This window comes from Rhinatrema bivittatum, chromosome 1, assembly GCF_901001135.1.
Source record: "Rhinatrema bivittatum chromosome 1, aRhiBiv1.1, whole genome shotgun sequence".
In the NCBI taxonomy this organism is placed as follows: Eukaryota; Metazoa; Chordata; class Amphibia; order Gymnophiona; family Rhinatrematidae; genus Rhinatrema; species Rhinatrema bivittatum.
Window position 1 is genome coordinate 822,465,631 of NC_042615.1, and position 24,853 is coordinate 822,490,483.

General features: G+C 44.1%; 1 protein-coding gene across 1 annotated transcript in view; it reads right to left on the minus strand.

Annotated features, from left to right (window-relative positions):
* The window catches only part of LOC115073477 (polymeric immunoglobulin receptor-like), a 102,689-nt gene extending 83,986 nt beyond the window's left edge, over positions 1-18,703 (minus strand). The window contains exon 1 of the mRNA XM_029571918.1: positions 18,568-18,703. Within this exon, the coding sequence (XP_029427778.1) occupies positions 18,568-18,703 (136 nt within the window). The remainder of the gene's footprint in view (positions 1-18,567) is intronic.
* Positions 18,704-24,853: the final 6,150 nt, after the last annotated feature.

Genomic DNA, 24,853 nt, shown 5'->3' on the forward strand with positions numbered 1-24,853 from the left:
TAGAAAGGATATATTTTTGCATGAATAAGTACATTCAAAGTACCAACTTCTAAGGTACAAATATCACTTACAACATCTTGTATTTGCTTCAGTGTTTACTGAAGAGGATGTTGGGGAGATACCCATTCCGGAGAAGGTTTTCATGGGTAATGATTCAGATGAACTGACCCAAATCACGGTGAACCTAGAAGATGTGGTAGGCCTGATTGACAAACTGAAGAGCAGTAAATCACCTGGACCGGATGGTATACATCCCAGGGTTCTTAAGGAACACAAAAATGAAATTTCAGACCTATTAGTAAAAATTTGTAACCAATCATTAAAATCATCCATTGTACCTGAAGACTGGAGGGTGGCTAATGTAACCCCAATATTTAAAAAAGGCTCCAGGGGCGATCAGGGAAACTACAGACCAGTTAGTCTGACATCAGTGCCAAAAAAATAGTGGAAAGTGTTTTAAATATCAAAATCACAGACCATATAGAAAGACATGGCTTAATGGAATAAAGTCAACATGGCTTTACCCAAGGCAAGTCTTGCCTCACAAATCTTCACTTTTTTGAAGGAGTTAATAAACATGTGGATAAAGGTGAACCGGTAAATGTTGTGTATTTGGATTTTCATAAGGCATTTGACAAAGTTCCTCATGAGAGGAAGCTAGGAAAAGTAAAATGTCATGGGATAGGTGGCGATGTCCATTTGTGGATTACAAACCGGCTAAAAGACAGGAAACAGAGAGTAGGATTAAATGGAGAATTTTCTCAGTGGAGGGGAGTGGGCAGTGGAGTGCTTCAGGGATCTGTTTTGGGACCCTTACTTTTCAATATATTTATAAATGATCTGGATAGGAATATGATGAATGAGGTAATCAAATTTGCAGATGATACAAAATTATTCAGAGTAGTTAAATCACAAGCAGATTGTGATAAATTGCAGGAAGACCTTGTGAGACTGGAAAATTGGGCATCCAAATGGCAGATGAAATTTAATGTGGATAAGTGCAAGGTGATGCATATAGAAAAAATAACCCATCCTATTGTTACACAATTTTAGGTTCCATATTAGGAGTTACCACCCAAGAAAGAGATCTAGGTGTCATAGTGGATAACACATTGAAATCGTCGGTTCAGTGTGCTGCGGCAGTCAAAAAAGCAAACAGAATGTTGGGAATTATTAGAAAGGGAATGGTGAATAGAAGGGAAAATGTCATAATGCCTCTGTATCGCTCCATGGTGAGACCGCACCTTGAATACTGTGTACAATTCTGGTCGCCGCATCTCAAAAAAGATATAGTTGCGATGGAGAAGGTACAGAGAAGGGCTGCCAAAATGATAAGGGGAATGGAACAGCTCCCCTATGAGGAAAGACTAAAGAGGTTAGGACTTTTCAGCTTGGAGAAGAGACGGCTGAGGGGGGATATGATAGAGGTGTTTAAAATCATGAGAGGTCTAGAACATGTAAATGTGAATCGGTTATTTACTCTTTCGGATAATAGAAGGACTAGGGGGCGCTCCATGAAGTTACCATGTGGCACATTTAAAAATAGTTGGAGAAAGTTATTTTTCACTCAACGCACAATTAAAATCTGGAATTTGTTGCCAGGGGATTGCATAAGGATTGCATATGTTCTTGAAGGAGAAGTCCATTACCTGCTATTAATTAAGTTGACTTAGAAAATAGCCACTGCTATTACTAGCAACAGTAAAATGGGATAGAGTTAGTTTTTGGGTACTTGCCAGGTTCTTATGGCCTGGATTGGCAACTGTTGGAGACAGGAAGCTAGGCTTGATGGACCCTTGGTCTGACCCAGTATGGCATGTTCTTATGTTCTTATATTAACATGCAGTGCTATTGGGCTAAACCGAAAACCTTACAAAAATGACACTCAGAACCCATATGATATGAGGCCTATTGTAACGCACATTTGGTATTGGAGTCGCCCTCAGAAAGCCATGAAAAATCTGAATTATAGTTATAATATAGTAAACCTCCCATACTGAAATAGCACTAAATAACAGCAATCAGACAGTAACAACCCTACCTATGAAAAAGCAAAGCTGCAAATATTACATCAAACCTTAAAACACCAATACAATCTAGGCTGCTATAGATCACTTTACAAAAACTATGAGGGATGTTAACAGAGAAAAATTTCAATTCAATTGGTTCATTCAGTTCATTTGGCTCAGTGATTCGTTTCAGGTTAGAGAAAAAATATATTAATTTTTTCATGTTAGTTGTTCATTCATTTTCCATTGAAGTCAATAGTGGTAGATATGTATGGAATTTAGGGACACAAATATTAGGGTTTTGCTAATCATGCTTAGTGAAAACTGCAGGTAGACATCAACAGGAGAGGGAAGAGCTCTCCAACAAACTAAGAGTAGTGTAAAGTGGTAGCCAAGGGTGGCATCAATAGCTCAAGGGACAAATCAGAATGAACAACTTCATGAACAGACCAAAGGTCCATGAGAGTGCCAAAAGGACACCAACAGCGAAAAGAACACCCCAAATCACCAGGAGTAAAGGGCACCAGCAGCAGCGGCATGAACAGCCCAAGGTACTGAATGAGGACTAAAGCAGCACCAACAGCAGCATGAGCAGCCCAAGGCACAAAAAAGAGGGTTAAAGGGCATCCACAACAATCATGAACCCCACAAGATATAAAGTGGCATCCAAACCCCAAGGCGTAGAGTGAGTGGTAAGGCAAAGTGCACAGTGGTTTCCAAACCCCAAGGCACTGCGAGAGGGGCACAACTCTTGAGTGGAAAAGTAGCTGAATGGTTAGAGCAGCGGGCTGCAAGCTAGGGGCCTGATTGTAAGGGAAATATCTACAGTGCCTGAATGTAGTGCACTTTGAAGTACTAAAAAGCAGAATATAAATACATAGTTACCCTCCATTACCCTAGGTACAAACTCAGATTGTGAGCCCTCTGGGAACAGGGAAATAACCACAGTACCTTAATGTAATCCTCTTTGAAGTGGCTGAAAAGTAGAATAGAAAACAGTAAATGAATAGTGGCCCTTCATTGTCTCAGGCACAAACCTGGCTTACTAACTGCAATAAGGATATAACTCATGAAAAATGCTATTTATCATGTGATATTTTGATCAAAAACCCACCCCTATTGAAATTAGCTGCTTTGTATGCCTTTTCATACACGCATCTTTCAAATGCAAGAAAAGTAACTGATGCTTGGCTAATCCTGTTCCATTAAAATAACACTGCTTGCCAAAACTAAGGGACGTGGAGGAGGAGCCTGGTGGTTGGAGCAGCGAGCTATGACCCAGGCAAACCAACGCTTAAATCCCACCACCGCTCCTTGTGACCTTGGGCAAGTCACTTTACCCTCCGTTGCCTCAGGTACAAAATTAGATTGGGAGCCCTGTGCAGATAGGGAAATACCTCCAGGACCTGAATGTAATCTGCAGGCCCACCTGAAAAGCAGAATATAAAAAATCTAACGAAATAAGGGAAGTTGCATTATTTTAATTATGGAGTTGTAGATATTTTTCTGTGGGAGCATCAGGACGCTAAACCATGTCTTGATTCTCTCGTGCTGATATTTAAAGGGCAACGTGACAAAAAACAAACAAACCCAACAACAAAGTGTTAAAACCCCCGGCTGTCAAAGTTGAAATGAACCCGGGAGTCTACAGTTTTCATTGTACGAATGAAACAATATTCATATCAAGGAGAACCATTCAATTTTATCATTTCAGCGAATGGCTTCCCCAGCCAGTGATACGGTATGACATCACTTCCGGTTGTCAACTTTGACAGCCGGAGGATTTCCCTTAAAAATGGAGCTTCTTCTCAGCATTTTCGCGCCAGCACAGGGCTCTGTGCCTTTCTTGCGCCGGTAGCCTTTGGCACCTTCAAACTGTAAGTACCTTCCAAAATACGCGTCTTTCTCGGCAAGAGTGCAATGTGAGACCAAACCTTTTTGCTGTATATCTCAACTTTGTTTTCAGCAAGAGCATCAGCCAGGAGCATTGCCTAAACGTGTTGTCAGTAGTCGGGAGTCTCTCGGCACATCAACAATGCAAGTATGTGTCCGTTCCAATTTATAGCAGCCACAATATTTAATTGTGTATACAAGATTTAAAGGATATTTTCATTTTTATATTGTGTAGATTTATCACCTATCCACCACCAATTTACACCGTGTCCTTGAAGAAGGGGTTTAAACGCTCTGAAACATTGTGATATTGGCGGCTGTATCAACTAATAAGAGTGGATTTAAATCAAGATAAGTGCTAATATTGTCACCTAATGATAAATCATTAGGTGACAATATTATCGTCACCTAATGATTTATCAAGCCGGTCAAGGCTTATCAGCATGATAACCAATTTTTTGGTATCGTATGAAGGTTGACTTGGTTACCTAATGAGAAATCCTTATGCCGACTGGAAAAGGAGACATGTCATTGTGTGTCACAACCAATAAGAGGGGAAGACCAGGGACAGTGGCATGAACAATTGTAATGTGAGAAGGGCAGAATGCTAGGACCAGAGTGACATGTCCAGCATATCTAAATGTTGGAGACCAAGGACAGGAAATTAAGTGCAGACTGGCCATCAAAACTGAAGACAAGGGTGGTCACATGAAGCACTTCCCAGCTCTGGTTCCCTTGCAGTTACTCATTTGCCTAGAGATCCTGTCTGCAGTTAACTCTTCGATTGCCTAGAGACTCTGCCTGTAGTGTTCGCCTCCTGGAGCTGATTTTCTTAGGTAGTAATTTGCACAGATTGTACATAGCTTAGCTTAGCTCTGCTCTCTATTCAATATGCTCTTTATTACCATTTGTATTTTATGTAAACCATAGCGATAGAAACTTGTTTTCTATGCCCCGGTATATAAAAACTGCATAAATAAATAAATAAAATGTTGTGCTTTATTGTAATCTATTTTATTATTGCTAGAAGAAATATATTATCTTATTATAGCTAAGAGAAAATATAAACACCTTTACCTATGATTATCTTCTCTAAAATTGTTATTTATGTAGAAAAATAACAGATAGGAAACAAGAGTCGGGGGGGGGGGGGTAGATGAATGCTTGGTCAATTCTTATAACCTGATAATTACGGGTTGCAAGGGCACACACAGGAACCCCCCCAGCATTGGTATACAACATTGGGCAAAACCTGAGGGATCTATCAAACCTACACACAAAACACTTGTTGGCAGCAGTAGGATGCCTCAATATTTTGCCCATGATGGGATCTCTTATTTTGCCAGCATTGGGATCCCTTATTATTTTGCCCACAGTCAGATTCTTTTGGTTATTTTGCCTGATTCAGGTGTGTGGTGAGGTTTACCCTGCACATTAGAAAAAGTGGGGTGACAGGTGCTGTATTACCTGTCTTGTTAGAGACCTGGCTTTCCAGCTTAATTTCAGGGAACAATATTGGATATTCCATCTTCATTCTTTACATCCCAACGGCCTTAATCAAGGGATTAATTGGTATTCATTATCATCAGTTTCAACACATCTATGAAGTCATTGGAAACTATTTGATTGATAGCAATAGGGCTTTAAATAGATTGGTAGTGCGATGGGACTGAACTTGGTCATACTTCTGGTCTGACGCCATGATGTATGAGCCTACTATGTAGAAGCAAAATTAATATAAAGTGATTTTTGTCTTTGGATTACAACTAATGTTTGGAACAATTCCTTTTTTTTTAGACCATATTGAATACATTAAATGAAGCTGCATTTTGATGAAGTACCTCCAGTTTGAAACATGGGCCTGTGTTGGGACTTGAAGAGAATGGTCGTTTAGTGACAAACTTGGTAGCTTGCTGAAAACAATGGGATGTACATGAGATACGCGGTTTTCACTTCTTTACGAGTAATGAAATCTGTTTTTATGTGCATAAAAATATATAAAAAAGGAAATCATCAATGGGACTCTGATCAGTAAATATATTTGGACATTTATGTTAGACTGATGATTAGATATAAGGCAGAAATCTGTGTATGTTTGAATACATCACATTGATGATGCTTTGTTTGATGGTCTAAAATATCCTTCCAAAGTTATTCTTTCTATAATTCCTGAGTTGTGGTGGATTATGTTTTTCATACTAGAAGACTGCTGGGACCATCCTTTATACAGAGTTCCTGTGCTGGCTGGCTGGAAGCAGACTGCAGAAAGATCTTGCGAGACTGGTAGATTCAAATGGTAGGTGAAGTTTAATGTTGACAAGTGTAAAGTGATGCACATAGGAAAAAGTAGTTACACAATGTTACATTCCATATTAGGAGTAACAACCCAGGAAAATAACCGGGTGTCATTCTGGACAATACTTTGAAATCATCGGCTCAGTGTGCTGCGGCAGTCAAAAAAGCAAACAGAATGTTAGGACTTATTAGGAAGGGAATGGCGAATAAAACGGAAAATGTCATAATGCCTCTGCATCGCTCCATGGTGAGACCGCACCTGGAGTACTTTGTTCAATTATGGTCGCCGCATTTCAAAAAAAGATATAACTGAACTGGAAAAGGTACAGAGAAGGGTATAAAGGGGATGGAACGGCTCCCCTGTTAGGAAATACTAAAGAGGTTAAGGTTGTTCAGCTTGGAGAAGAGAGGGCTGAGGGGGAATATGATGGAGGTCTATAAAATTATGAGTATAATATGAAGGGTAAATATAAATCAGTTATTTACTCTTTCAAATAATACAAAAAACTAAGGGACACTCCATGAAATTACAGTAAGTAACAGATTTAAAACATATAAGAGAAAATCATGTTTTACTCAAGGCAAAATTAAGCTTTGGAATTCATTGTTATGCTGTATATGCAGTTAGCATACCTGGGTTTGAAAAGGTTTGGAGAAGTTCTTTCAGGTGAAATCCATAAACTGTTATTAACCAGACAGATGTGGGAAAAGTCATTACTTATCCCTGGGTGTTAGCAACGTTATCTGCTAATTGGGGATCCTGCCAGGTACTTGTGACCTGGTTTGGTCACTGTTGGAAACAGGATGCTGGGCTAGATGGACCCTCGGTCTGACCCAGTATGGCATTTCTTATGTGTGTGTACACTTTTGAGTCTCCGAGTACTTTCTATAAATACCTCAAAACCTAAGGGCATGTAACCAGTTCTGGCAATTCTCTGCTTGCTATATCTTCCAAGTTTTCTATTGTCGGAGGCTGCGTGACTTGGGATGTTCTTGATCTTAAATTTAGGCTTAGGATCAAATTTGCTTTGACGTAGTAAAGTGCCAAAGCACGGCAGCAGTCTTGCATTGCTATCACACTGATAGTCTCATTTCCCAGAGTCAAACGTGATTTTATGTTATAAAATAGCTGTCATGGTTTATTTAATGGCCTATACATTTATTAAATTGGGGTAGATCCTGGCCTGTCTTTTTCCAAACAGCTTTCTCAAGATCCAATTTTTCTTTATGCCATTTTTGTTCAAGCCATCTCATCTCTCTTTGTATCTCTTTCGGCTCAGTGACAAACCACAACGATTGCTGGTTGCAAACGTCTGCTATACGTAGCCCCGTCTCACCAATCTACAGGGTCAGGGGTTCACTGGGGAGTATAGCGGCCAGATTGACACGCACACTCCCTGGATTCTTTCCTGAACCGGGAGAAAGAGTCGGTCTTTCAAAGCCCTAAGCTTCCTTTAGAGGACTTCCGCACACAATCAGCTCATCTTCAAAAAGAAATCTGTTACTGGTTACTTGATTGCAGATGAAAATTCACAGAGGAGGATACACTTTGGGACTGTGTATGGAACTTCAGTGCAGAAATAAAGTTCCAAAGAAATTCACAGACAGAGTCACTGGCTAATCTGCTCTGCCTGGCAGTAGGGGCTCTTCACAAGGGACCTTCTCAGGGCACCTCATCAATGGTACGTGCAAACTGGATGCAGACTGCTCCTAGCTGCAAACTGAAAACTCCTCCTGATACACTGCAGAAACTCCTTTGCTGATTATCTCTTTCACACAGCAGCTCTGAGGATTCTTCTCCCTGCAATGCAGTCTTCCCTCTGACTCCCCACCAAGAACTATCCTCTTTCTCCAAACCATTGAAGAAACCTCTCCCAGATAGATAAAGAGTATGAGACTAACTCCCTTCTTCCTTGAGATCTTTTCTTTGGTTCCTTGGGATATTCTAGTCTTGGATCCTCATGAAACATTTTCCTGATTCTAAAGGCCTGGGAACCCTTATTTATTTATTTATTTATGTATTTATTTGTTTATAGTAATTTCTAACCTGCCCAATTACCAGACATCTGTTCTGGGTGGCTTGGATCCCCAGTCACTCTCTCAGGACAGAAACAGGAAGGAAGGAGTCCTGAGCCAAGTGGGCTCATAGGTTTTGTTAAACATTCACTTCAAACAGACTCTTCCTATTGGGGAGTGTCAGACACAGCACTGTACTCCTACTTCCTATGACCTCAGCTACCTGGGAATGTATGCACCTCCTCTCCCTTTTAATATTACCCCATTGAAACTAGCCACACACAATTACACCTGCTAAAATGCCTGCACACATTTACCAATAAAATTTATGATTCTACCTTGTAAATCCAAAAGTGTACATGTAAGTACAAAGCTTCCCCAAATCTGTTCCAGGAACACATCTGTGTGAATGGGAATTACACCAATAATTTTACTGCATATCAGGCGATTTTTAAAAAGACCATTTCTGTGGATAAAAACAGGCTTTACCAGCAGAAACGCTTTGGAAAATGACCCTTACTCTCAGCTAAGGCTTTGCTCATTAGACATTCTGTCAAATCTTACAAATGATCATCTAGCATGGAATCTGGATTTAGTAAGGGGTTATATCTATGTATTCTAGGCTATACTCCTAGGCCTCCCCACCAACACCATCAAACCTCTACAAATGCTGCAAAATGCCTCCACTAGAATTTTAACGAACACCCCAAAAAGGATCATATCACCCCTATCCTTAAAGACCTCCACCGGCTCCCAATTTCCTTTAGAATTCTCTACAAGAATCTCTCAATCATTCACAAAACCCTACACAACGGTAATATGCACTGGCTAAACGATTCCCTCAGACACCAATCCTCCAACCGACCCATTAGATCAGCATATAAAGGAACTCTACATACTCCTTCTCCCAAGACCACAAACCTCAACTCTACTAAAGAACGAGCATTATCGATTGCAGGACCCACTATCTGGAACTCCATGCCCCCTGACCTACGTCTAGAGCAATACACACCAAAATTCAAAGAAACCCCTAAAGACCTGGCTCTTTAAACAGGCATTCCCCGAATAGCGATCCTCTCTCTAACACACATCCTACAACGCCCTTGACTCCCTAAAAGCCACCTTAAGTTATACTGTCATTGTATGTTCCATTACATTTTATATTAGTTGATTGTTACTCTCTCCAACCATCCCAATTTAAATCTCTCTCATTTCAGCCCAATCTAAATGTCCCTTATTAATCTTCTTCTCATTTTTATATCACCCTCTTTCACCCTGCAATGTTCTATGTACTGCGTTAAGTTTCATGTAAACCAATATGATGTACCTACAAATGCCGGTACATAAAAGCTTTTAAATAAATAACTATACTATCCAGGAACACAGCCTCTGTGGAAAGGGCTTTGATTATCAGCCTCCCTGTACTTAGCTGGTTTTGCATCCCTCAGATAAACATTTTAGTTTAATTTTACTTTGCCCCCAGACTTTGCATTTGCCAGACTGGTGAGTAAATAGGGTGGATACTTTACTTTCCAAATGCCATTCCAACAGGCTATTTCCCTCCCCTCACCTAAATGTGCCCTTGGAAGGCCTCTTCCTTCCACAGCCCTCTCAAAGAGCCCAGAGACTTTAGCAGCTCTGGAGATGGCGATTTCTATACAAGCCTGGTTTCATGGATAAATGCTCTTTTACCTGCTTATTTTGAGGAATGTAAGTTAGTGGTGAGCAATTCTGTCCTACAGCCTTTTATTATGGACCCAACAATAATAAAAGTCCATGCTGAGAGGCAGCTAAGAGACCCATTTTTTGGTCTTCCATTATTCCTAAAAGCTTCATTTTTGGATTAGAGGAAGGTGTCCTGTATATACATATCCAAGTCTTTACCACTGAGATCACAATGGCCACTGGTGATTTACATTGTTAGTTGACAAACTAATTATTCTATAGTGGAGAAAGCAGTTTCCACAATGAGCTGCCATAGCTGTGAGCACTGGCACTAAAACTCTATTCTCATTCTGACCAGTTATGGTTCATATCTTTCCCTGTTGCCCTCTGATACTTCCTGTCCAGATGATGATGATGATGATGTTATTGAAATATTTTGATATCCAAGTCCATTCCCCCTGACTCTTCTCCTCTTTCTAGCTTGGGCATTCTCCTCACTGCACTTGGTGATCCCAATGGCAAGACAGTCTGCATCTTGTCAAAATCTCCTGCCACCGCTCTGCCAATTACATGTGCCTCACTTTGCTTCAAGCTCTGTAGCGTGCTATAAACCAGTTCTAGCAGTTCTACATTCTCACGTTCATTTTCCATGCTGATCAATGTTTATATCTCCGGAAGGATTTCAGTGAGGCTTGCACCATCATGGCGGCAAGTGGCAATGCTGCAATCTTTGTTATCTATGAAAACAATTTCCATACTGATAACCTGTGCACGTCAGCTTTCTTTGCTGACACCGGGTATGAAATACCAGCAACACTTATCTTATGAGCCCTGCTAGTGTTCTCAGAAGATGACCTCAGACCTGCCCCAGAGCTTCTCCTTTGTGTTTGCAACATAAGCTGATGAATGCCACATACATGGTGCCAGTACCAACCTTGCTGGTTGGGGCAGATACATCAAAGGGCTCCTCTTAGATATAATTTCCTAAATAAATTGTATATGAGAGGAGCATTGTTCCAGATGATGAGAGAAAAACATTAATATCTGTTACATCATTTCTACCATTAGCACCATCTTTAGTTTCCTGGAAGTTATTTCTCCCATACACCACATTTGGTCGTTCATGGCAGCAGTGTCGGGCTGCTCCTCTCTTCATCCATCTTCCACCTCAAGGTCACTCCTTTTCTTCATTTGACACTCCCTCTCCTCCTATTTCTTCACCCCACCTTCACTCCAGGCAGCTTCCCGGCTGCTTCCCCCCACCTCCAATTCCTGGTTTTCCTTCTTCCTTGACCGATCTTCCCCTAACTTTATTCTTGGGGACTTAACCTCCATGTTAATGGCCCCTTTGATTCTTTTGCCTCAATGTTCCTCACCTTAACTTCTTCATTTGACCTCAAACTATGTACTATTATTCCCTCTCACCAGCATGGTCACTTCTGTGATCGAATCCTATCTTCCATCTTCCCTCTTTCAGTCATTTCCCCCTCTCTTCTTCCCCTCTCTGACCATCATCCACCTTTCCCATTTAATATCCCTCCCCCTCAGCCTTATTTATTTATTTTATTTTTAATTTTTATATACCGGAATTCCTGTATACAATACAAATCAGTCCGGTTTACATTAAACAATAAGATACCCTGGATGGGATGTTCTACCCTGGGCTTATTACAAGAAACATAGAACCATAATAGTTAACAATTGATATTAAACAGAGCGTGTGTTCAACTTTTTACAAAGAACTTTAGTAGCAACAACCGGGCTACAAAACATTATACCAGAATATAATATTATACCAGAATATAATGAAAGGATCTGAAGGATCTGAGAGTCAGGAGGAGGAGCTTAGTTACTCTCTGGTAATTGGAAAGCCTGCCTAAAGAGCCAGGTTTTTAACCTTTTCTTGAACTCTGGTAGACTGGGTTCGAGGCGTAGGTCTGGAGGGAGATCATTCCATTGATGGGGTCCCGCAGATGAGAGTGCTCTTTTTCTTAGTGTTGATTTAACTGGAGCTGCGACTAGTGTGCCTTTGTAGGCATTTCTGATGGGTCTGGAGGATAAATGTGGACGAAGTGGAGTTAGTAGTGATAAAGGTGCGATATTATTAATGGCTTTATGAATTATTGTTAAGGTTTTATATAGGATTCTCTGTTTGATGGGTAGCCAGTGGAGACTGCTCAAGATGGGGGTGATATGGTCTCTTCTATTCGTGTTAGTTAAGATTCTGGCTGCGGCATTTTGTACCATCTGTAGGGGTCTGATGCTGTTGTAGGGGAGGCCAAGTAGGATTGAGTTGCAGTAATCGAGTTTAGAAAAAATAATGGATTGTAGGACGAGGCGGAAGTCATTAAAGTGAAGGAGTGGTTTTAGTTTCTTTAGAACTTGAAGTTTAAAGAAGCAGTCCTTGGTGGTTGTGTTTATGAATTTTTTCAGGTTAAGTTGGGTGTCAAACCATGCTCCTAGATTCTTGTCTAATCATTGCAAAAAGTGAAATTGTATTGCATCACGTGAAGTTTTTAAACTTATGATTATTGGCAACCCCCCTTCCCTTTCCCGGGTTGGCCACCAGATGTCACTGTCCGTGTATAAAACACACTTTCAAGGAGCCTTCCATCCCACACATCCCCTCCAAGCATGGAGGGTCTATATTGGATGACTACATTTCTATTTAGCTTAGCCATTTGAGGACTCTTTGGGATCAGTTTTAGGAGGCTTTGGAAGAGTAAGATATTCACATTTTAAACTCTAGTGAGGTTTCCCGGTTTCACCCAGAAGGAGTTTCAGTTAGAAGTGATACCTCACTGTGCATTCCTTTTCAGAGGGTCCTTCTTCCACTAATTTATAGAAGAGATATTTTTATGCCTGATTCCCTTTTGGGGCAAAAGGGCTCTTAACTAGAGGACTAAAGATATGTGAGTCCACTCTAAACCCTAGGTGGACAAGCACCAGTGATGGATCCTGCTGTGAAATACAGTGAAGGCTGAAGGTTTAGCCAGCATTTATATTTGGATGCATTCTTTTGGGCATAGCCAGTGTGGGAAGGTTTTTGGATCCCCCTCTCCCCATAGGGATTTCAATGCTTAGGCAATCTGATCACGTTCCGACTCTTTCCCAAGACAAGTCTTCAGAGGTATAAATTAAGGATGATAGAAAAAGATCGGGAGTCCCCCAACTGGATCTCCATCAAAGGGACCAGGACTGGCTGGGTATCCAGCAAGAAGATAGAACAAGGTAGAACTTTTGCAGTGAAGTGGGGACCTCTCAAATAGGATTCCCAGGTTAGCCAGTGTGTGAGATTTGTAGAAGTAAAATCACCATGGGAGCTCCATCCAGATACCTAAGCAAAGGACACCTACCTACAGAGGAAATCATTCATGTACCACAGTCAGATGTAATTTCATTATGTATGGACAAATGGACTTTCATTTAATTAATATCAAATCAGTAAAGTTTACTTTAACACCCAGGCTTTGTCCTGTTGATTTCTCTCAGCACCAAACCCCATGGGATGCAACTACATGCTAAACACACTGGAAGCAAGACACCATGGTCATGGGCCATAAGTGAGAGCTTCCCCCCATAAAAAGAATCCACCCTGGGATGGAGAGTTTGAGCTTGGGAGTAAATTCCTAGCCGGAGCAGCCCCAAAGAAATAAATATGTTTGTGTGCCCTTGGGATTAACACCCCCACACACAAACACACTAAGAGTTATTCTTATATACATAGATACATAGAAATGATGGCAGAAAAAGACCAAACGGCCCATCCAGTCTTCCCAGCAAGCTCCCATACTTATCAGTTTCCCATGCTTAGTTTTCCAGACTGCCTAAGTAAGGGCCCTTGTTGATTAATTTTTGAGTCCAATTTCCTGCCACCCCTGCCATTGAAGCAGAGAGTAATGTTGGAGTTGCATCAAAAGTGAAGTATCAGGTTTATAGGTTTAGGGTAGTAACCGCCGCATCAAGCAAGTTACCCCCATGCTTATTTGTTTACCCAGACTGTACAGATCAATTTCCTTGCTGGTTGTTGACTGAATCTAATTCCTCTTTTCCACATTTCCCCTTGCCATTCAAGCAGAGAGCAATGTTGGAGTTGCACCAACAGCATGAAGGCTTATTGGATAAGGATAGAAACCACCACATAAGCAAGCTACCTCCTTGCCTCTTTTCTTCATTCCCATCCTCTAGTCTTTAGGGATCCACATTATTTATCCCATGCCCCTTTGAAATCATTCTCAGTTTTAGTCTTCACCACCTTCTCCGGAAGTGCATTCCAGGTATCACCACCCTCTCCGTGAAGAAATATTTCCTGGCATTTGTTCTGGGTCTTCCTCCCTGGAGTTTCAAATCATGACCCTTAGTTCTACTGATTTCTTTCAGATGGAAATGGTTTGTTGTTAACCATGGATCATTAAAACCTTTCAAGTATCTGAAGGTCTGTATCATATCACCCCTCTCCTCTCCTCCATGGTATACGTATTTAGGTTCTTCAACCTCTCCTCAAAGTCATTTTCTGGAGACCATCCACTATTTTGGTCGCCCTACTTTGGACCTCCTCCATCCTGTCTCAGTCCGTTTTGAGATACGGTCTCCAGAACTGAACACAGTTCCTTGGTGAGGTGAGGCCTCACCAAGGACCTGTACAAGGGGATTATCACTTACTTTTTCTTACTAGATATTCTTCTCTCTGTGCAGCCCATCATTCTTCTGGATTTGGCTATCGCCTTGTCACATTGCTTCACTGACTTCAGATCGTTAAGACACTATCTTCTGAAGGTCTCTCTCATGCTCTGTGCATATCAGCCCTTCATCCCCCATCACATACAGTTCTTTTGGATTGCCACACCCCAGATGCATGATTCTGCACTTCTTGGCATTGAATCTCTGCTGCCATATCTTCGACCACTCTTCCAGCTTCCTTAAATCCCATCTCATTCTCTCCACTCCTTCCAGCATGCCTACTCTGTTGCAGATCTTAGTATCATCCACAAATAGACAAACTTTACCTTCTATCCCTTCCCCAATGTCACTCAAAAATATGTTGAACAGACCAGTCCTAAACCCAATCCCTGCGGCACTCCACTTAATACTAATCTCTCATCAGAGGGAGGTTTCATTTACCATCACACGCTATCTTCTATCCATCAACCAGTTTATAATCCATGCCACCACCCTGGCGCTCCATCCCAAGCATCTCATTTTGTTCATGAGTCTTCTATGTGGGACCATATCAAAAGCTTTACTAAAATCCAAGTAAAGCACATCTTCCCTGATCCAATTCTCTAGTCACCCAATCAAAGAAATAAATCAGATTCATCTGACAGGACCTTCCCTAGTGAATCCATGCTGCCTTGGGTTGAGCAACCCACCGGATTGTAGATAGTTCACTATCCTTTCCTTCAGCAGTGTCTCCATTAATTTTCCCACCACCGAGGTGAAGCTAACTGACCTGTAGTTTCCAGCCTCCTCTCTGCTCCCTCTTGTGAAGCGGAGACCACCACTCTTCTCAAGTCACTTGGCACCACATCCGTTTCCAGGGATCTATTGAACAGATCACACAGTGGACCTATCAGCCCTTAGGGGCCAATGCAATAGAAAATCGTGGAAAGCGGATGCTGAAAAGTCATCGCCCAGTTCCCTAATACGCGCATGGCACCCGCAAGGAGGGTGCCATGCAATATCCAAATTAGGGGGTCACGCTAGCAAGGAGGCACTAGGGTCGCTTGCACAACCTTAGCGCCTCCTTGCTAATGCGACCCCGCTGAGGCTGCCGGTTATGAAAACCGACACCGAGGTTACCTGCGTTGGTCTTCATAACTCGTCGGTCTGCAGAGTTTTTTTTTATTTTTTACTTAAAAAAAGAAGTACAGAAAAGCAGTTTTTTCTGCTTTTCTGTACTTCTTTTACCTGTGCTCAGCTATTAACGCCTGCTCCAGGCAGGCGTTAATAGCTGAGCGATAAATGTGCATCTGAGACGCACATTTATCTTTTTGCATTTGGAGTGAATGAGTAATAGGCTCATTCACATGCATTTGCGTGTGATGAGCGCTATTACATTCACTCCGCGTCTGACGCAGGTTAAATAGGCACTAATACCCCTATTGCACTAGGGGGTAGATTAGCGCCTATTTAACCCGCGTCGGAATGCGGGTTATACAGTGCGCTTGGCTGAGCGCACTGTATTGCATCGGCCCCTTAGTATGCTAGGATGAACCTCATCAGGACCCATGGCTTTCAGTTTTTCTAGCTCTTCCCAAACATTCACTTCTGTGAATGGAATTTCATCTACTACACCCCCTTCCACAGTTTTGTTAACTAGCGATGATCCTTCTCCAGGGTCTTTAGTGAACACTGAACTGAAGTATTTGTTAAATATTTTCACCATTTCTTCATCTCTCTCCACACACTGATCCTTGTCAACTTTTAATTTCACTATACCTCTTTGAACCTTTCTCCTTTCTCTGATGTATCTGAAAAATGTTTTTTCACTTCGCTTTACCTCCTTAGCAATCCTTCTGCATCGCAATTATATCTTTTTTGAGATGCGGAGACCAGAATTGTACACAGTATTCAAGGTGTGGTCTCACCATGGAGCGATACAGAGGCATTATGACATTTTCCGTTTTATTCACCATTCCCTTTCTAATAATTCCCAACATTGTTTGCTTTTTTGACTGCCGCAGCACACTGCACCGACGATTTCAATGTGTTATCCACTATGATGCCTAGATCTTTTTCCTGACAAGTAATAGGTGGTATTTTGACGGCATTAAACAATTAGACAAATTGAAAAAAAAGTGCTAGACACAGAAAGAATTCTTTATTAAATATTAGAAAATATAAACATAAAAATTTAACATAAAGAAACGGGTATTTCTGTTATCCATTACAGCAATTTTAAAAAAATTAAATAAAATACAGCAGTTTGATTAAAAAATGGAGGCGGTTGGTTGTTAATGATTACAGCACAAATATGGCACCTGGATGGTGGCTTGAAATATATGAAACAATCACCCGTATTCCTTAATATTTTTATTAAATGTATTATAATAAGGTCAGACTTATTTATAAAATTTAAAGTTGCTGAATGGTATGCAGGAAATTACCCATTGCAATTGATATAAAAACAGGCACTAGGTGAACATTTGGTGTGTATTGTGTAATAGATCTTTTTCCTGGGTGGTAGCTCCTAATATGGAACCTAACATCGTGTAACTACAGCAATGGTTATTTTTCCCTATATACAACACCTTGCACTTGTCCACATTAAATTTCATCTGCCATTTGGATGCCCAATCTTCAAGTCTTGCAAGGTCCTCCTGTAATGTATCACAGTCTGCCTGTGATTTAACTACTCTGAATAATTTTGTATCATCTGCAAATTTGATAACCTCACTCGTCGTATTCCTTTCCAGATCATTTATATATATATTGAAAAGCACCAGTCCAAGTACAGATCCCTGAGGCACTCCACTGTTTACCCTTTTCCACTGAGAAAATTGTCCATTTAATCCTACTTTCTGTTTCCTGTCTTTTAACCAGTTTGTAATCCACGAAAGGACACCGCCTCCTATCCCATGACTTTTTACTTTTCCTAGAAGCCTCGAGCAAGATTATTATGTATGCACTTTATTTCCTCCAAACCTGCTGTCTTTTTGCCACACTCAGCTCCCTCCTCTAAATGCCTCAGCCTTCCGTACCCCTTCACTCTCTGCCCAGACTATGGCTGAATGTTTCTGTGAAAAGAGTCACAAAAAGAATCACGAGCAGTCTATCAGCCTGCCTCCTTCCTCCTTTAGTCCTTGCCACATGTTCTTCCTTTTCTGAAATCATGGAGGAGGAAACTGCCCCTCTTTTTTCTTCCTCCAAAACTGACCCCCATTCCTGCTCGGTCCCTCGGTTCTACCTCCCCTGCAACTGCTCCTTCCATCTGTCACGTCCTCAGTCGATCGCTTGCAACTGAGACCGTCCTCGCTTCCTTCAAACAAGCTGTGATCACCACTGCTCCTCAAGAAACCTTCACCAGGGTCTCCCTGCCCTGCTAACTATGGTCTCCTCTCCCTGTTACCCGGCCGTAATAAATATTTCAAATCAATCAATCAATAAGTTATTCTGGATCAGCCTCAGTCTGGCTCTACATTCCACAGAAACCGCTCTTGCCAAAGTCTCCAGTGACCTGTTGGTGGCCAAAGCCAAGGCCAAGGACCATTAGTCCATCCTCCTCGGCCCATCTACTGCTTTTGACATCCTTGACCGAGGTCTTCTCCTTGACACACTGTACTAGATGGGGTTTTGGGATTCTGCTCCATCTTGGCTTTTTCACTTACATCTCCCTTCATGCTTTTAGGTATCGTCTATTGGTTCTTTCTCTACTGCAGTTCCACTGTGGCCACCCAGGTCCTATCCTGGGTTCCCTCCCTCCTCCTCCCTCCTCCCTCCTCTTTCCCCTTCCACCCTTCTCTCAGTCAGGGCTCTAATCTCCTCCCACCGCTTTCAGCTGCAACCCTGGCTCCCCACGGACCCCAAATTGTAACAGTAATATCCCTGCACTAACCCACAAATAGTGCCAGCGCTGCTCTCTGCTGCCCCTCTGGAAATCCTTGGCACCCCTCTGTTGCAGGCGGCGGTGACCAGCTCCATACATTTAAAATGTCCTCGGAAAGCCCAGGGGAGCTGGTGGCAGCGTTACCCTGCTGCTCCTGCGCCGGCCGCTTCACCCCCGCTGCTTTCCTCGCCTGTGCCAGGGACTTTCTAAACACGTGCCGGGCTGCCACAAACTCCTTTGGCCCCTGAACGTATCCTGTTCTTCGTTCCGTTGCATTCATGCAGATTTTCCTCCCATCCTGCCTTTCCTCTACATTTTCCAAGTGCTAGGGGACTTGCTTGGGCGACCATCTACAAAGGCTTCCTGAAGTTATTTCACTTTTTTTTTACCACATTGTAATAGAGTTTAATCTTTCCCAGGCCAGCGCTGATCCTGCCCCGTTTATCCTCCTTTAAGCTCCCAGGGCTTGGTTCAGGGCCTCCCTTGTTATGCCCCTCCCTTCATTTTGTTTTAAGTTATTTTCCTTTTCTCCAAGCAGCGCCGGGACGTGACACGGGGCCTATCCCCGAGTCTGGCACCAGGGGCTCTCCCCCCCCGGCCGCTCGCTGTAGTTTTATAATTTATTTGCTTAAATGAACCCACGGCAGCGGCGTGAAACCGCGGGAAGCAGACGCGTGGCCGCACTCCCTGGGCGGGACAGACAGACAGAGAGAGAGAGTGTGAGTGTGAGTGTGAGTGTGAGTGAGTCAGCGCTCCCGCCGCTGCTGGACTCCAGCCTGCTACAATGCTAAGGCCCTGCAGGAAATTCAGCTAAAGAAACGTGACCCTGCCTCCCCAGGGCAGCCTTCATCAGGCCATCGGCCAGCAGCGCTAGCTCCGCCAACATGGGGGGGGGGGGGGCAAGCGTGCCTTTCCTCCAAACAGGCAAGATTATTGTTTTTATTATTGATATTATTTTTTTTAAGCCCTGTATGCTCACCATTATTCAATGTCTCCCTTCATGCTTACACGTATGGTCTGGTGGCTCTTCCTCCACTGCTATGGAGGGGCAGCGGGGGCCTGTCCTGCGCTGCAGTAGATAACATGGGGCAAGCACAGGGAGCCGTTAGGGAGAGGGGAACGGGGTTGGAGGTAACCCATGGCGATGGCAACAATTTTGAGTTGCTGCCTCGTCATTGATTACCTCAGAAACAGTAGCAATTGCGCGGGTTTTATTTGCTTGCCTCAGTCAGCAAGAAGCAGCGAGGCAAACGGCAGCAGCTTGTTTTGCTCCGCAGCCTGTGCTGATCCAGGCGGCTTTTTTTTGCTAGCGGTTTTACTGCTCAGGTTTTGTTTTAGTGGCAGCATGAAGCGCGGCCGCGAACGCGGAGCCACTTCCCTACCTGCTACTGTGGTCGGCTGACCCCCGACGGCGTCCAGACAGGCGCAGCCCGGGCGGGCTCCCAGCACCTCGAGCAGGCCGTCCCTGGTGAGTACCCACGGCATGGCCCTCCCCCCCGGGTTCGTCTCCCAGCCTTCCCCCCCTTGCAGGCGAGGGCATCTGATTCCGGCAAAAGTGGTCCCGAGTCTGCCGACACGCCGGCATTTGCTCCGCCCACCCCTTCCGGCATCTCCCCGCCCTGCGAGGCTTCCCTTTGCTCCGCGGATGAAAATTCTCTAAATGCTTCGGCGGGAGATTTGATTTTCCCGGGCTCTCCCGCACTGATTCCTGTCCATATTTTGTGCACCACCACCCCCCCCCCCCCTGTGGTTTTGGAACCTCCCGTTTTTCCTTCGGAGCTGTTTGCCACGGGTATGGCTGGCAGAGGCCTACCCTGGGCTCATAGAGAGAAGGATTCAGTGAGGGGCAGGCAAGTTCTGCAGTGCAGCAGTGGAGAAAAAGGCAAGGCTCCTTTGAGAAGGAGGAGGGAGGTTGCGCGGATTACTGCAGCAGATCAGGTGTCCTAAGAAGCGTGCAGCCAGCCACCATGCCCCCCTTTCCCATACCAACAGGTTTATTAACGCAAGTGAGGGAGGGCGGTGCACGAGGGAGGGGTAAGCGTCCAGTTAGGAGGCGGGCAGTGGAGGTGCCTGCAGTGAAGGCTAGGGCAGAGGGGGCAGAGCTAGCAGTGCAGGGTATGACAGGGAACTGCCAAAGTATGGGACAGAGGGACTGAGTGGATTTTCACAGGCGGAGCTTATAGCGGATACCCCAGGGCATTATGTGAGTACCCGATTTGCGATGGGGTGGATGGGGCAGGTCAGGGTGGGATGGGATGGGCATCGTGAGGGCTTGGCCGCTGGATTCCAGGACAGTTGAGGGGGCCGGAGTTTTTCCCCCAGGATGGTTGCAGCATGGGTTACAGGGTCAGATGGCTGGGAGTAGGGCTCAGGCTGATTTGTTTTGGCATTCCGCAGGTTTGAGAAAAGCGAGAAGGGGTGAAGGACAGGAGTTTCTTTGGGGGGCGTTACGGGGGTAGGGGCATCTTCTATTTCAGATGCAGTGGATATGGCGTTTCCAGGAACTTAGAGGCAGGAGGCGTGGAGGGATAAAGAGTTCACGCAGGGACAGGAGTGGCACATTCCCAGGAAGAAGTCGGAGGCGCATCTGGAGGAGACTCAGGAAATCAGTGCAGCGACTTTGGGGACAGGTAAGAAAGGAGGTGAATCTGAACACGGATCGCATGCATCGGGGGCGGCAGGAGGTCATCTTCTTCTAGGTCATCTTCCTCTTCCTCCAGTTCTAGGACCAATCAGGCAGGGGTATTAGAGGAAGGCCCTAGGCATGATATGGGACATCCGGCTTTGGCATCATTAACTGAGTTATGGGAGGAGATGCCTACGCGTCTGGTGCAGCGTAAAAAGCAGAAATATGTGAATATTTTCAAATTATTAGAGGGGCGAAGAGGGGGTAGGAAGAATAAGAAGAAAGGTAAAAAAAAAAGGAAAAGGAGTGAGAACAGGGCCAAGAGTAGCCAAAATTGTTGTTAATGGGGTGCGGGGTTTCCTGAGATTGGCCAGTGTAGTAGAGCATTTCGACCCGACTCAGTATGGTGCATTGCTATCTTATCAAAAAACAAAGAGCATTAACTAGGTCCTAAAAATGAAAATCCAGAAACACAAAAGGCACCATCTATATCGCTTGAAACTCGCTTATGGCGTGCTAAGAGACTTCAAAGTGTGAATAAAGAAATTTTTGTATTTATAGTATGAGCCACATCTGCAAGCCTGACGTCGTGTTCAACATGACCAAGTTGAACCGTCTGGTCCGTTCTTCATTTGCGGCTCTTACCCGGCTGTGAAGCCTGGTAATAACTGTTGTGGGCTGTTAAGCCTGAAAGAAACGTTTTTGTTAGTAACAGACGTTTGTAAATTATAATCAATATCCCAGTGTACCGTTCTTGTAAATTATAATCAATATCCCAGTGTCCCATTCTTGTGTTCTTGTGGGGGTCAAGAGGGTCCCTCAAGACTTGCCAAAAGTCCCTGATGGTCCAGCGGGGGTCTGGAGCGATCTCCTGCACTCGGGCCGTCGCTGCCAGTAATCAAAATGGCACCGATAGCCTTTGCCTTTACTATGTCACAGGGGCTACCGTGCCATTGGTCAGCCCCTGTCACATGGTAGGAGCACAAGATGGCGATCTAATGCATATAAGTCATATGTAAGGAAATGAGGATTACAAGGGATTTGGTGGGGGGAAGTCCGGAGACTAATGTCCGTTTTTTCTTTTGCAGACATAAAGGGAGTGTCTTGTGAGCAGGAATGTGCTTGGGTCGTGGGCCTGGGCCATTCCTTCGTGAAATGGGCTCAGTGCCGGGCAGTGAAGCATCCATATGGAACGAATCTGACCTTGGATAGCATGAAATGGAAAATACGATGGTTCGGTAAAGGGGGCATGACTTGGGGGAGTTAATACCTTTCCTGCAAAGGCTTGTTAGGAGTTGGGGTGTACCACGGGTGCTCATTATACATTTAGGGGGCAATGATATTGGGGAATTTTCTTGCAAAGAATTGGTGACACAAATGTGGAAAGATTTGGCGTGCTTTATGAATGCAATGTCCAATACTAAGGTGGGTTGGTCAGACATCATAATTAGGATCTGACATCATACCGCACTGGTGTGGAAATGGTAGGTTAAAAAATTGAACCGACAGATTGGTAAATGACTACAGAGACAAGGGGTTTTTTGGGTGCACCATGGTTGGTCGTGGGAGGTGTTGGGAGGTTTCTTCCATTCCGATGGTGTCCACCTGTCTGATGTAGGCATTGACTTATTTAACAATGCTTTGCAGGAGGGTTTAGAGCAACAATGTGTTAGGGGTTTGGGGTTGCAGTGGGGGAACAAAGATAACCAAGGTTGTCTTTGTTTGTGGCGTAAACCTGAGCCCTAAGTGATAAGTGTTTGTATTGGATTGTAAAGGACATTGGAGGAAGGGGGTGGGGAGAATCTCATGTAGTTTGGGGATGATACACGGGTTGGCCTATGAGCAAGGGGGGGGGGCTGATGCTCAGGTCGCAAGCTTACCCTCGCTGGGGCTGCGGCGGGGTAGGTGAGATGGGGTGACGGCTTAATCTTACCACTGGGACGCGGTGGTAAGTGAAGAGGATCAAGGAGGAGGAGGGGGAAAAGGAGTGGGGTTTTTTGCATTGTTTGTATAATAAGTTTGAGGGCTCGGGTTATGTTATGTAATAAACTGTGGCCTTGTTTTTAAAGCCATATAGGTGTACTGTGATTCTTGTACAAGGGGGTGGGGAGACCGATAGTGAGCTGCAAGTCTTGCTTCCCTATGTTATCCATTATTAGTCGCTGTGCCCAGAAGGCTCTGTCCTGGGCCCTCTTCTCTCTTACTCCTGGGGGAATTCTTCACCAAAAAAGTTAAAACTCTGCGCACAAAAACTTAACATTCTGCAAAATTCCACATACGTTATATTGGTCAAAATAACACAATATACATGACAATCAAATAGAGGGGGGTGCCCCGTGGCGCTCCTCTACACACCGAAGAAATTCAGAAATTCTGTAAATTGCCTGGGAGCAAGGTGGAGGATACTAGAGCAGAATTTCCCTAGAAATTCACTATAAGAGTGTCCCTTCTACTCGCTCCAGGGTATCTCGCCCCTGAAGAAGCTCTGGGCACCCGCTCCTCGGGGGCTTCTCGCTTCCAACTACCCTTCGGGGTCTCTACTAACTCAGACAACCGCTCCTCAGGGGTCTCTCTTCTCTTTCAGGATTATCTGCTCTCCTAGGTACTCGCTTCTAGAGGGCCTACCAGCTCAGTGTATCCTGCACCTCGGACCTTGGGTCCCACCTTCATCATCTACCAGGATGATGTGAAAGCCCAGCAACAAGAGTCCCTTCCTTTGACGTCGGGCCATCGCTGATGATGCTCGGTAAGCGTCAGTGGACTGGAGACAATGAAGTTCATGTTAGCGGTAGGCAGGGCACACAAAAAGGTGGAGAGGAGCTGAGTGAGGCCCATGGCCAATAGTTAGCCTACCCCAACCTTGTATCCTTCCCCTTGAATTCCTTTTCTCGAGTAAGTTACTCTTGTCTATGTCCTTTTCTTCTGCTATTCAACCCTACACCTTTCTGTGCTGTTGGTGTGTCATGTTTTCTCTCTGGCCATATTCAAATCCAGTTTAAAACCTCACTTTTTTGAGGCTGCTTTTAAATCCTGATCTCTTTACATTACATACACTTCCCACAGGCTCTTGTTTGTCATGTATGTCTTGACTAGACTGTAAGTTCCCTGGAGCATACAGAATGTGGCTTCAGCTGGTCTGAGTGCCCTCAGTGTGTGTATGTGGAGTCTGAAAGGCTCTGAAAGGCCCTTTGATGTCAGGGTGGTAAGAAGGAGCACCACTCCCCATTACGAGGAGTAGCCACTGGAAGCAGGGTTCCGAGAGTTGAGCAGGAGTGAGGAGTCCAAGGCGTAGAGTGTTGATAGTCTTAGAGCTCTCTCCCAACTGAGTGGCTCCATAGGACCTGTCTCCCACTGAGACGGTCCTGAGAGGTTTAAGAGGAGGAGAAAAATTCCAGAAGTGGAATTCCTGTGAATTCTTGGAGAGAGAAATGTTCTTGCAGAAGATTGGTGACCAGTGCACTAGGTGGTACTAAGGGAAAGGGCAACCTGCTTGGGAAAGTCACCAGAGCCAAAAACTGACTTCTTCTACCATGAGCCCTGACTCCAAACCTGAGAGAGAGAGAAGATGGGACTATAGAGGAGGCATTTACAACGGTCGGAGGGGTACTGAGAGGGCCCAGGGTGGAAGAGAGTACTTTCCCAGAAGAGCTGACCTGTTTGAGGGAGTGTTGGAAGGAGAACGTGATATTTTGGTTTATTTTGTGCTGTGGAGTTTTGTTGCAGTATTGGTGCACTAGCCTGCATGTATTGTTTTTGGATTTGCGTTTTGGCCTGAACAAACTTGGCGTGTGAAGAGTGATTGCT